Source organism: Chiloscyllium punctatum, chromosome 4, assembly GCF_047496795.1.
Source record: "Chiloscyllium punctatum isolate Juve2018m chromosome 4, sChiPun1.3, whole genome shotgun sequence".
Lineage (NCBI taxonomy): Eukaryota > Metazoa > Chordata > Chondrichthyes > Orectolobiformes > Hemiscylliidae > Chiloscyllium > Chiloscyllium punctatum.
In genome coordinates, this window is record NC_092742.1 from 102946824 (window position 1) to 102958835 (window position 12012).

Sequence of the window (12012 nt, forward strand, 5' to 3'; positions counted from 1 at the left end):
TATCCATATGTATGTCTAATGACTATTTAAATGCCCTTAATGTTGGCGAGTCTACTACTGCTGCAAGCAGGCTGTTCCACGCCCCTACTACTCTCTGACTAAAGAAACTACCCCTGATATTTGTCCTAAATTTATCACCCCTCAGTTTGAAGCTGCGTCCCCTCGTGTTAGCCTTCACTATCTGAGGAAAAAGACTCTCACTGTCCAACCTATCTAACCATCTGATTATCTTATACATCTCAATTAAGTCACATCTCAACCTTCTTCTCTCCAACAAAAACAGCCTCAGTTCCCTCCACCTTTCCTCGTAAGACTTTCCTTCCAAACCAGGCAATATCCAAGTAAATCTCCTCTGAATCCTTTCCAAAGCTTCCACACCTTTCCTAGAGTGCGATGTATGCAATACTCCAGGTATGGCCTGAGCAGTGTCTTGTTCAACTGAAGCATGACCTCATGGCTCTGAAACTCAACTCCCCATACCAATAAACGCCAACACATCATATGCCTTCTTAACAACCCTACCAACCTGGGATGTATGCACCTTGACAGAGATCTCTCTATTCATCAACACTACCACGGAGTTTACCACTAGCCCAGTACTCTGCATTCCTGTTACCTCTTCCGAAGTGAACTAGCTCGCACCTTTCTGCATTAATCTCCATTTGCCACATCTCAGCCCAGTTCTGCATCTTATCTATATCCCTCTGTAACCCACAACATCCTTTGGCACTATCTACAACTCTGTCCAACTTAGTGTCATCAGCAAATTAACTAACCCAACCTTCTACGTCCACATTCATATCATTTATGAAAATGACAAACAGCAGTGGCTCCAAAACAGATCCTTGCGGCACACCACTGATAATTAAGCTCCAGGATGAACATTTACCATCAACCACCACCCTCTATCTTCTTTCAGCTAGCCAATTTCTGATCTAAACCACTAAATCACCCTCAATCCTAAAACTCCGTATTTTGTGCAATAGCCTACCGTGTGGCACCTTTCAAACACCTTACTGAAATCCATATACACCACATCAACTGCTTTACTCTCATCCACCTGTTTTGGCACCTTCTCGAAGAACTCAGTAAGGTTAGCGAGGCACAACTTACCCTTCACATGTTGACTATCCCTGATCAAAATATTCCTTTCTAGATGATTACAAATCCTATCTCTTATAACCTTTTCCAACACCCTACCCACAACCGAAGTAAGGCTCACTAGCCTATAATTTTCTTGACTCCCCTCCTTAAACAAGGGAACATTTGCTATTCTCCTGCTTTCTGGCACTATTCTCATCAACAATGATGACACAAAGATCAAAACCAAAGACTCTGCAATCTCCTCCCTGGCTTCTCAGAGAATCAGAGGATAAATCCGATCTGGCCAGGGGTCTTATATATTTTCAGATCTTCCAAAATTGCTAAAACCGCCTCTTTGTCAACCGCAGTCTCATCTAATCTAGTCGCCTGTTCTCACTAACATTGCCCTTTTCTAATGTGAATACTGACAAAAAAGTATTCATTAAATGCTTCCCCTATGTCCTCAGATGCCACACACAACTTCCTACTACGATCTTTGATTGGCCCTAATCTTACTCTAGTCATTCTTTTATTCCTGATATACCTATTAAAAAGCCTTAGGGCTTTCCTTGATCCTATCCGCCAATAACTTCTCATGCCCCCCCCTAGCTTTTCTTAGCCTTCTCTTTTCTGGCTACCTTATAATTCTCAAGACCCCTAACTGAGCCTTCATGCCTCATCCTCACGTAAGCCACCTTCTTCCTCTTGACAAGAGCTTCAACTTCCTTTGTAAACCATGGCTCCCTCTCTCGACAACTACCCCTCCGCCTGATAGGTATATACTTATCAAGGACCCACAGTAGCTGTTCCTTGAGTAAGCTCCACATTTCAAGTGTGTCCATCCCCTGCAGTTTCCTTCCCCGTCCTATGCATCCTAAATCTTGCCTAATTGCATCATTATTGTATTTCCCCCAGTTATACCTCTTTCCCTGCAGTACATATCTATCTCTGCCCATTGCTATTGTAAACATAACCGAATAGTAGTCACTATCGCCAAAGTGCTCACCTACCTTCAAATCTAACATTTGGTTCATTCCTTAGTATCAAATCCAATATGGCATCGCCCCTTGTTGGCATGTCTTCATACTGTGTCAGAAAACTGTCCTGTTCACAATGGACAAAAACTGACCCATCTAAAGTACTTGAACTACGGTATTTCCAGTCAATGTTGGGGAAGTTAAAATCCCCCACAACAACTACCGTTACTCCCGTTCCTATCAAGAATAATTTTTGTTATCCTTGCTTCTACAACCCTGGAACAATTCAGAGGTCTATAGAAAACTCCCACCAGGGTGACCTCTCCTTTCCTGTTTCTAACCTCTGAGCTTGTCAGACAACCCATAAACTGGAAGTTATAATCAAGGAATGGATTGTATACCTTGAAATTGCTTGGACCAGGTTAACAAATTAAGATTAAATGTAGTTTTAAAGCATTAAGGATTAACTATAGAGGTGATTGTGATATCACCAATGTTGTCCATAGGGCTTTCTGCTCTGCTCTGCAGCACCATTATGAAAATTTAATGAATTGACACCATCACTTGAGGTGCACAGCAGAAAGACCTATACTAGCAAAGTTACTAGTCTATGAACATTTCACATAAGGATTACGTACAGCGTGTGCCCCGGCACAGAGGCATGCACACTCACCTAAGTTCATTGATTAAAGTGTCATTTCAGAGACATGAGTACAGTAATCTGGACTGACACGTTCCAAAGCTGGGCAGTTGCACTGTCAGGGTTGCCATATTTCAGATAAGGCATTAAACCAAGGCCCCTTCCACCTTCGCAGGTGAATGTCGAAGATCCCAAAGTACTATTTCGAGGAACAGGAGAGGAGTTTGTTCCCATGTCCTGGTAACTATTAATGGTTCCAATAGAAGCACTAATGCAAATAGTCTGGTTGCTGCTGTTGAGACCTTGCTGTGAACAAACTGCTGCATTTATTACATAACAATCAGAATTCATTTACCTGCAAGGTGCTTCGGCAGATGCTGCTGGAACTATTTATATGCAATTTTTAAAAAAGCTTTCTTTGCCTCAAGGTTCAATACACTAAGAAAATCTATTGAAACGAGGAAACTCACATTCTCAGGTAATGATTGTGCTAGTTCACTATGAGGCATTGGCTCAATGCAAAGTAAATGGATCACCTCCCTCAAAGTGACATCATCTTTCTTCACATGGCCCACTCCCGGAACGTACCGCTCCCCTCGAGAGAAATAAATGCAAATTCATTAGATACAGTGACTGCAATAAGTACAGATAAAAGCTCGAACTAACTATAGAATCTTCTGACATGATATCATCAGTTAGATCAGATTTAGTTTTGAAAATTTGAGTGCATAAATTAAGTAACATTCTTTCACAAGCTGGAAACTTGCGAACATCAATGAAATCTCTTCATAATTTCTAACATTTCCCTCAATCATTTCAGAAATATATTTTGTTCAAGTGACTGTTGAAAGGAACGACTGAGTATTGAAGCAATTCATAATGCAAACTTAAAGACCTACAGATTTCCAAAAATTACTCATTTCTAAGTGTTAAAAATGTTGTGATGGCACCAGAAATTCCTTTAGGGTCAGTGCCATCTCTGCTATAAGCAGATTCTGTGCCTCTGATGATCAGATGCAGAAACACAGCAACAGGAGAAGGTCATTCAACCTCTTGAGTCTGATCCAGCACACACTTAAATTGTAGCAGCTGCATACCTCAATTCCATCTACTGACCACTCCTTATCATTTAATAGGTTTGCCTTATAAAAATCTACCCAGTGTGGATGTGTAAATGCTAATTAACAATCAGCATCCACAGAATTTGCCAGAACATGTTCCACATTTCCATTATCCTTTGCATGTAGAAGTGATTCCACTCTTAAACAGCTGAGCTTCCATTTTAAAATCCCTCTACCCAAGTGACAGAAAACAGTTCCTCCTTTGCGATTTGAGAAATATTTGTAGCTCAGGATGAATGTTTGCTCGCTGAGCTGGAAGGTTTGGTTTCAAACATTTTATCACCATACTAGGTAACATCATCAGTGAGCCTCCAGATGAAGAACTGGTGGTATGGCCCACTCTTTATTTGTGTGTTTAGGTTTTGTTGGGTTTGTGATGTCATTTCCTGTTCATTTTCTCAGGAAGTGGTAAATGGGATCCAAGTCAATATGTTTGTTGATAGAGTTCTGGTTGGAGTGCTGTGCTTCTCAAAATTCTCATGCATGCCTCGAGTTTGGTTTATCAGAAGATGGATGTGTTGTCCCAGTCAAAGTGGTGTCCTTCCTCATCTGTATGTAAAGTTACCAGTGAGAGTGAGTCATATCTTTTTGCGGCTAGTTGATGTTCATGTATCCTGGTGGCTAGTTTTCTGCCTGTTTGTCCAATTTAGTGTTTGTTACAGTTCTTGCAAGGTATTTTGTAAATGATATTAGTTTTGTTCGTTATCTGTAGCCCACAAACCCACCAACACACTAAAACAGCAGCTAATGAACTTGAAGGACCCTATACAGACAACAAGCAAAACTAATGTCATTTACAAAATACCTTGCAGGAACTGTAACAAACACTATATGGACAAACAGGCAGAAAACTAGCCACCAGGATACATGAAATCAAATAGCCACAAACAGACATGATCCATTATCACTAGTATCTTTACATATAGATGAGGAAGGACACCATTTCGACTGGGACAACACATCCATCCTAGGACAAGGAGAAAGTGAGGACTGCAGATGCTAGAGATCAGAGCTGAAAAATGTGTTGCTGGAAAAGCGCAGGTCAGGCAGCATCCAAGGAGCAGAAGAATCGATGTTTTGGGCATAAGCCCTTCGGCAGGAATGAGGAGGGTGCGCCAAGCAGGCTAAGATAAAAGGTAGGGAGGAGCGTTGGGAATGCGATAGGTGGAAGGAGGTTAAGATGAGGGTGATAGGCCGGAGAGGTTGGGAAGAAGATTGCAGGTCAAGAAGGTGGTGCTGAGTCCGAGGGTTGGGACTGAGATCAAGTTGGGGGGGGGGAATAAGAAGCTGGAGAAATCTGCACTCATCCCTTGTGGTTGGAGGGTTCCTAGGCGGAGGATGAGGCGCTCTTCCTCCAGGTGTCTCTGAAACTTTCACAGAACACCTCTGGGACACCCACACCAACCAACCCAACCGCCCCGTGGCTGAACACTTTAACTGCCCCTCCCACTCTGCCAAGTACATGCAGGTCCTTGGCCTCCTCCACTGCCAGACCATGACAACACGACGCCTGGAGGAAGAGTGCCTCATCTTCCGCCTCGGAACCCTCCCACCACAAGGGATGAGTGCAGATTTCTCCACCTTCCTCATTTCCCTTCCCCCTCACCTTTTCTCAGTCCCAGCCCTCGGACTCAGCACCGCCTTCTTGACCTGCAATCTTCTTCCCGACCTCTCCACCCCCACCCCCTCTCCGGCCTATCACCCTCACCTTCACCTCCTTCCACCTATCGCATTCCCAACGCCCCTCCCCCAAGTCCCTCCTCCCTACCTTTTATCTTAGTCTGCTTGGCACACCCTCCTCATTCCTGAAGAAGGGCTTATGCTCGAAACGTCGATTCTCCTGCTCCTTGGATCATGCCTGACCTGCTGCGCTTTTCCAGCAACACACTTTTCATCCGAGGACAAGCCAAATAGGAGACACGTGTGAGAATTTCGAGAAGCATGGCATTCCAACTGAACTCTATCAACAAACACATTTACCACCCCTGAGAAATGACATCACCTTATGAAATAACATCACCAACCCAAGGAAACCTAAACATGTAAATAAAACGTGGGCCATACCACCTGTGCTTCATCTAGAGGATCACTGATGATATTACCTAGTATGGTGACAAAATGTCTGAAACTGAACCTTCCAGCTCAGCGAGCAAACCTACATCCAGAACCTCAACTTGAGCTACAAATATTCTCAAAGCTTACTACTTGTAGTTCAGGTTGAGGTTCAGGTTATAAGTTTGCTCGCTGAGCTGGAAGGTTCAGTTTCAGACATTTTGTCGCCATACTAGGTAACATCAGTGGGCCTCCGTTGATCGCTGGTGTTCTGTCCAGCTTTCTATGTGTGTATCTTGGTCTGATAGGGTAGGTGATATCATTTTTGGTTCTTTTTCTCAGAGGTTAGTAAATGGGTTTTTTAAAAATCATTTTACCATTTACCAACGTCTGAGAAAAAGGATCAGAAATGATATCACCTACTGTAACAGATCAAGACACGTAAGTAGAAAGCAGGACAGAACACCAGCGCTTCAACGGAGGCCCATTGATGAGGTTACCTAGCATGGTGATCAAACATCAAACAAACCTACCATGTCAGTGAGCAAACTTTCAACCTGAACAGCTTCTCCTGATGTTAAATATTTTCACCAGATCTTGCCTCAATCTTCAAAACTCAAAGGAATACAAGACAAGATTACATAAATTGTTCTTATACTAGAAGTTTTAAGGCCCTTTAAGCATTACCATGGCCAAAATATTCTTCTTGGGGAGTGGTAGCCAGAACTGAACACAATGCTCCACATGAGGTCTGACAAAGATGGTGTACAACTGAAACACATTTAACCATTGAAGAGAAAGCCCAACATTCTGTTAGCTTAGTCACTTTTTATACACTGCGCATTCGATTTCAGTCCACTGTGCACACCAACACCCAAATGCTTATTTACAATCAGAGTTCCTAGTTTCAGTTCATTAAAACTTTTTTTTGTTTTCTCAGATGCTACTTGTCACATCTTGCTCAATAGATAACACTTCCCCCATCCTTATTAGAATTTCCTACTTCCCAAATAAATAAATGCCACCAAACTAGCTCTCGCATTTCTGGTCTTATTTTGAGTAATCTTGACACAGAACTAATCAAATGTCTTTTGGTGGTTACCTTCCCAAAGAATTCATTTAGGTTCATCAGATAACGACATTGTGCAAGTTAGGAAAAGATGAGGTTTGATTAAGAATAAGGAGGAAGCATATGTCAGGTTTAGACAGTAGAGATTGAGTGAATGCATAGAAGGCTTTAAAGTCAGTTGGAGGATACTTAAGAGGAAGTCAGGAGGGCAAAAATGAGACAACATAGCTTCGATAAATAGGGTTGTAAAGAATCCAAAGGGATCCAACGTATATATTGAGGTCAAAGGGTAACTAGGGAGACAACAGGGTCCCTTAAAGATCAGCAAGGCTGCCTATCTGTGGAACCGCAGGAGATGGGGGAGATACTAAATGAGTACTTTGCATCAGTATTTACTGTGGAGAAGGATATGGAAGGTATAGAATTTGGGGAATTAGATGGTGACATCTTGAAAAATGTCCATATTACAGAGGAGGTAGTGCTGGATGTCTTGAAATGTATAAAAGTGGATAAATCCCCAGGACCTACCAGGTGTACCCTAGAACTCTGTGGGAAGCTCGGGAAATGATTGCTGGGGCCCTTGTTCGGCCACTTGCTGAGATATTTGTTTCGTCAATAGTCACAAGTGAGGTGCAGGAGACTGGAGGTTGGCTAATGTTGCGCCACTATTTCAGAAAAGTGATAAGGAAAAGCCAGAGAACTATAGACTGGTGAGCCTGACATCGGTGGAGGGATACTGTAGGGACAGGATTTACATGCATTTGGAAAGGCAAGGACTGATTAGGGATAATCAACATGGCATCATGCATGGGAAATCATATCTCATGAACGTAATTGAGTTCTTTTGTAGTAATGCAGTGAATTGATGAGGGCAGAGCAGTGGACATGATCAATATGGATTTCAGTCGGGCATTTGACAAGGTTCCTCATCGTCAGATCACATGGAATACAGGTAGAACTAGCTATTTGTATACAGAACTAGCTTGAAGGTAGGCGACAAGAGGGTGGTGGTGGGGGGTACATTTCAGACTGGGAGCCTGTGATCAGCTGTGCGCCACAAGGATCAGTGCTGGGTCCACTGCTTTTCGTCATTTATTTCAATGGTTTTTTATGCCTAGTAAGTTTGCAGATGACACCAAAATTGGAGGTGTAGTGGACAGCGAAGGTTACCTCAAAGTACAATGGGATCTTGACCAGATAGGCCAATGCGCCAAGGAGTGGTAGATGGAGTTTAATTTAGATAAATGTGATGTTCAGCAGTTTGGAAAATCAAATCTTAGCAGGAATTATACACTTAATGGTAAGGTCCTGGGCAGTGGTGCTGAACAAGGAGATCTTGGAGTGCAGGTTTAGCAATCTTTGGAAGTGGAGTCACAGATAGATAGGATAGTGAAGGCAGCATTTGATATGCTTGCTTTTATTGGTCAGTGCATTCAGCATTGGAGCTGGGAAGTCATGTTGCAGCTGTACAGGACATTAGTTAGGTAAGTATTGAAATATTGCATGCAATTTTGGTCTCCCTGCTGTAGGAAGGATATTGTGAAACTTGAAAGGGTTCAGAAAAGATTTACAAGGGTTGGACGGTTTCAGGGAGAGGCCGAATAGACTGGGGCTGGCTTCCCTGGAGGTTGTGAAGTGACCTTATAGAGGTTTATAAAATCATGAGTGGCATGGGTAGGGTAAATAGACATGGCCATTTTGTCAAAGTGAGGGAGTCCAGAACTAGAGGACATAGGTTTAAGGTGAGAGGGGAAAGATTTAAAAGGGTCTTAAGAGACAATTTTTTTCAAACAAAATGTAGTGTATGTATGGAATGAGCTGCCAGAAGAAGTGGAGGAGGTTGGTACAATTACAAAATTTAAAACGCATCTGGATGGGTATATGAATGAGATGAGTTTTAGAGGGATATGGGCCAAATGCTGGCAAATGGGCCTAGATTTGTTTAGGATATCTGGTCAGCATGAACGAGTTAGACCCAAGGGTCTGATTCTGTGCTGTAAGTCTCTATGTCTTGATCTCATCGCCATCATGATTATGGGAAAGAGGTCTCTTGAAAGATGCGCTCCCTGGTTAACCTTTTGTTGATCGCTCTTTTCTTTACCCCCTTTGCTCTCTAAGCCTTGGGAGGGTTCATCACATTAAAGGCAATTTTAAATATATATTTAGGCCTTTCGCCATTCATTTATTATTTTTGTTTCTTTAAGTGTCTCCTCTTTCTTTCCTTTAAACCTGTTGTTGATAATCAGTGCTATTCTCCCTCAATGTTTAATCTCTTCCATTTCCTCTCCTTCCTGTGTTACTCTCCTTTATTAAAAAGTCTGTTTGTTGTTCCTATGTTTTCTGAAAAAGATTTCATCAGTAAAAGTTTGGATTCTTTTAGTGAATTTATTATATTCTAAGTATCAATTGGATATTACTTTCAATGAATTTATAACAAGTATTGCAAACTAGATCTGTCCTAACTCTTGCAAATCTACGCATTATGGAAATAATTAGCATTGTTGTTGTCCATTTAGATTACACTGTTTCAGTTAATAAAATGAAGTCTTACCAACCACTATAATGATAAGGTGCAGTAGTTCCTCCACTAGGACATTAGTCTGCTGAATTACATCCTGCAATAAAAAAATGCATGCACATCAAAGTCTCATTCAATTTATCAAGGAATGGAAAGTTCATGAAAAAAAAGTGCTCGAGAAACTCAACAGGTCTGGCTGCACCTCTGATGAGAGAAACAATTGGCAATTTGAGTCTACAATGAGTCTTCTTCAGAAGACGTTTAATAAAAAGTTAATGCTGCTTTGCTTCAATTCTTGAAAAGCTATTTATCCAGGTCAGTCTGTGAAAACTGCCACTAACTTAATGAGTTAAAACATACAGAGCTGAATTTTCCAGCCAGCTGGACTTTCAGAAAGCTGGGTAGGGATTTCATTGGGCGCTGGCAAAAATTCAGTTTCCTGCTGGTGGGTTATAGTTTTCAGACCCTCTCAGGAGGACTATGTTTCCTGATTCTCATTGTTAGGAACCTGTTTTGCATTTATTAGCACGTCATGGATATTCATCAACACTTTCATGAATGCAAACCATTTAGTCAAAAAACAAAGTCATATGTTCACAATCCCAACCCTACATTGAAAGCATGTACCTGACAAGTTCTTCAGTTACTAGACTCTATCATAACCAAAAGCTTTTCTTTGTGCAAATACTTACGTATGAGGGGTGAGCTCTCAGTGTCAAACAGCTCAGAAGGTCCATTTGATACAATCTGGTTTGTTACTGTTAATCACTTACAATGCAAGAGGGTGAAGGCCGACTAGGTCAGCAAGTTTGCCCAAGTGAAACATCCATACTGGCTGACATCAGCAAACAGGAATGAACTCCAAAGAGGGATCATCACAAAAGACCATTTTTTTTGTGGCTGGGTCCTTGCACTTCAAGCCTTTTGTGAAAACTTACTAGAAATGTGCATATTTTCCTACTTGTGATGAAAGGTCAGTGAGCTGATGATCTGAGATGCTGAGTGTTGTAGATCCTTTGATGTTTTCACTCTGAAACCTGGCAGATGACAGAGTAGTAATATCGTTCTGGTGTCAATAATGATACATTGGTAGCTGCAATGAAGTGACAGATGATTGAGACGCCTGGCACCCAATCCTGTGTGACAGTCCTCTACAGCATCAGCCTAACAATGCTAACGCACAAAATAAAAATTGAAAGAACTGCAGATGCTGTAAATCAGAAACAAAAACAAATTGCTGGAAAAGCATAGGTCTGATAGCATCTGTGGAGAGAAATCAGAGTTAATGCTTCAGGACAAGTGACCCTTCCTCAGAACTGATTTCTCTCCACTGATGCTGCCAGACCTGCTGTGCTTTTCCAGCAATTTCTGTTTTTGTAATGCTAACTCACACTTTGAGGGGCATGATGTATTGAGTAGACGACGATATATGCCCTGGCAGAGCACAGCAAATCATTCATCATCTTGAGCCGCCCACCTCTGTCTGGGCTAACTTTGTCAGTCACATGGCCTCACTACAGTCCAGTTGATACAGGTACTCCCACAATGCGGTTAGGAAGAGAGTTATAAGATTTTGATCAAGACAGACAAGTTTGGGAGCCTAGATCAACACCAGATGGTTCACCCAGTATCATTCCTTTTTCTGGAGACATTTTAGCATTTGTCAAAACTGAATAGCTTGTTTGACCACTTCAGAGGGGAGTTAAAAGTTAACTACATTGCTGTTGGTTTGGAGTCACATGAAGACCAGACCAGCCAAGTATAGGAGATTTCCTTCTCTAAAGGACATTAGTAAACCAGATGGGACTTTATGATAGTTAACAATGGTTTCATGGTCATTATTCAACTTTTAATTCCATTATTTACTGAATTCAAATTCTACCATTGAACACTGGTCCCCAATTCACATCCTGAGATTGGGATTACTTGTCCACTGACTATACACAGATGGAACTATGTAAAATGTTGGTCAGGCCACAGCTAGAGTATTGCGTGCAGTTCTGGAATCCACATTATGGGAGGGATGTGAGAGTATTAGAAAGAAAGCAAAGGAGGATTTATGAGGATGTTGCCTGGTCTGAAGAGATTTAGGTATGGAGAGAGAATAGATAGAGTAGCATCGTTCTCCTTTGAGTACAGGAGACTGCAGGGAGGACATGACTGAGATGTATAAAATTAAGAGGGGAATTAACAGCACAGATAGGAAAGAACTTTCCCCTTAGTTGAGGGATCAATGTCAAAGAAGCATAGAATTAAAGGGACAGGGATTTGGAGGGGATGTGAGGGAGAAAGTTTTCATCCAGAGGATGCCAGAATCTGAAACTCGATGCTTGAAAATTGGTAGAGGCAGAACCCTACATAACATTTAAAAAGTGCTTAGATGTGATACCAATGCACACAAGGTGGGCGGCACGGTGGCACAGTGGTTAGCACTGCTGCCTCACAGCGTCAGAGACCCGGGTTCAGTTCCCGCCTCAGGCGACTGACTGTGTGGAGTTTGCACGTTCTCCCCGTGTCTGCGTGGGTTTCCTCCGGGTGCTCCGGTTTCCTCC

General features: G+C 42.1%; 1 protein-coding gene across 2 annotated transcripts in view; it reads right to left on the minus strand.

Annotated features, from left to right (window-relative positions):
* ubr1 (ubiquitin protein ligase E3 component n-recognin 1) overlaps window positions 1-12012 on the minus strand; it is a 220515-nt gene that overhangs the window by 126673 nt on the left and 81830 nt on the right. For both annotated transcript variants that reach the window (XM_072569440.1, XM_072569439.1), the window contains exons 20-21: window positions 9494-9557; window positions 3171-3295 (exon numbers count right to left, since the gene is read on the minus strand). In XM_072569440.1, coding sequence (XP_072425541.1) covers window positions 3171-3295; window positions 9494-9557 — 189 coding nt within the window. The remainder of the gene's footprint in view (window positions 1-3170; window positions 3296-9493; window positions 9558-12012) is intronic.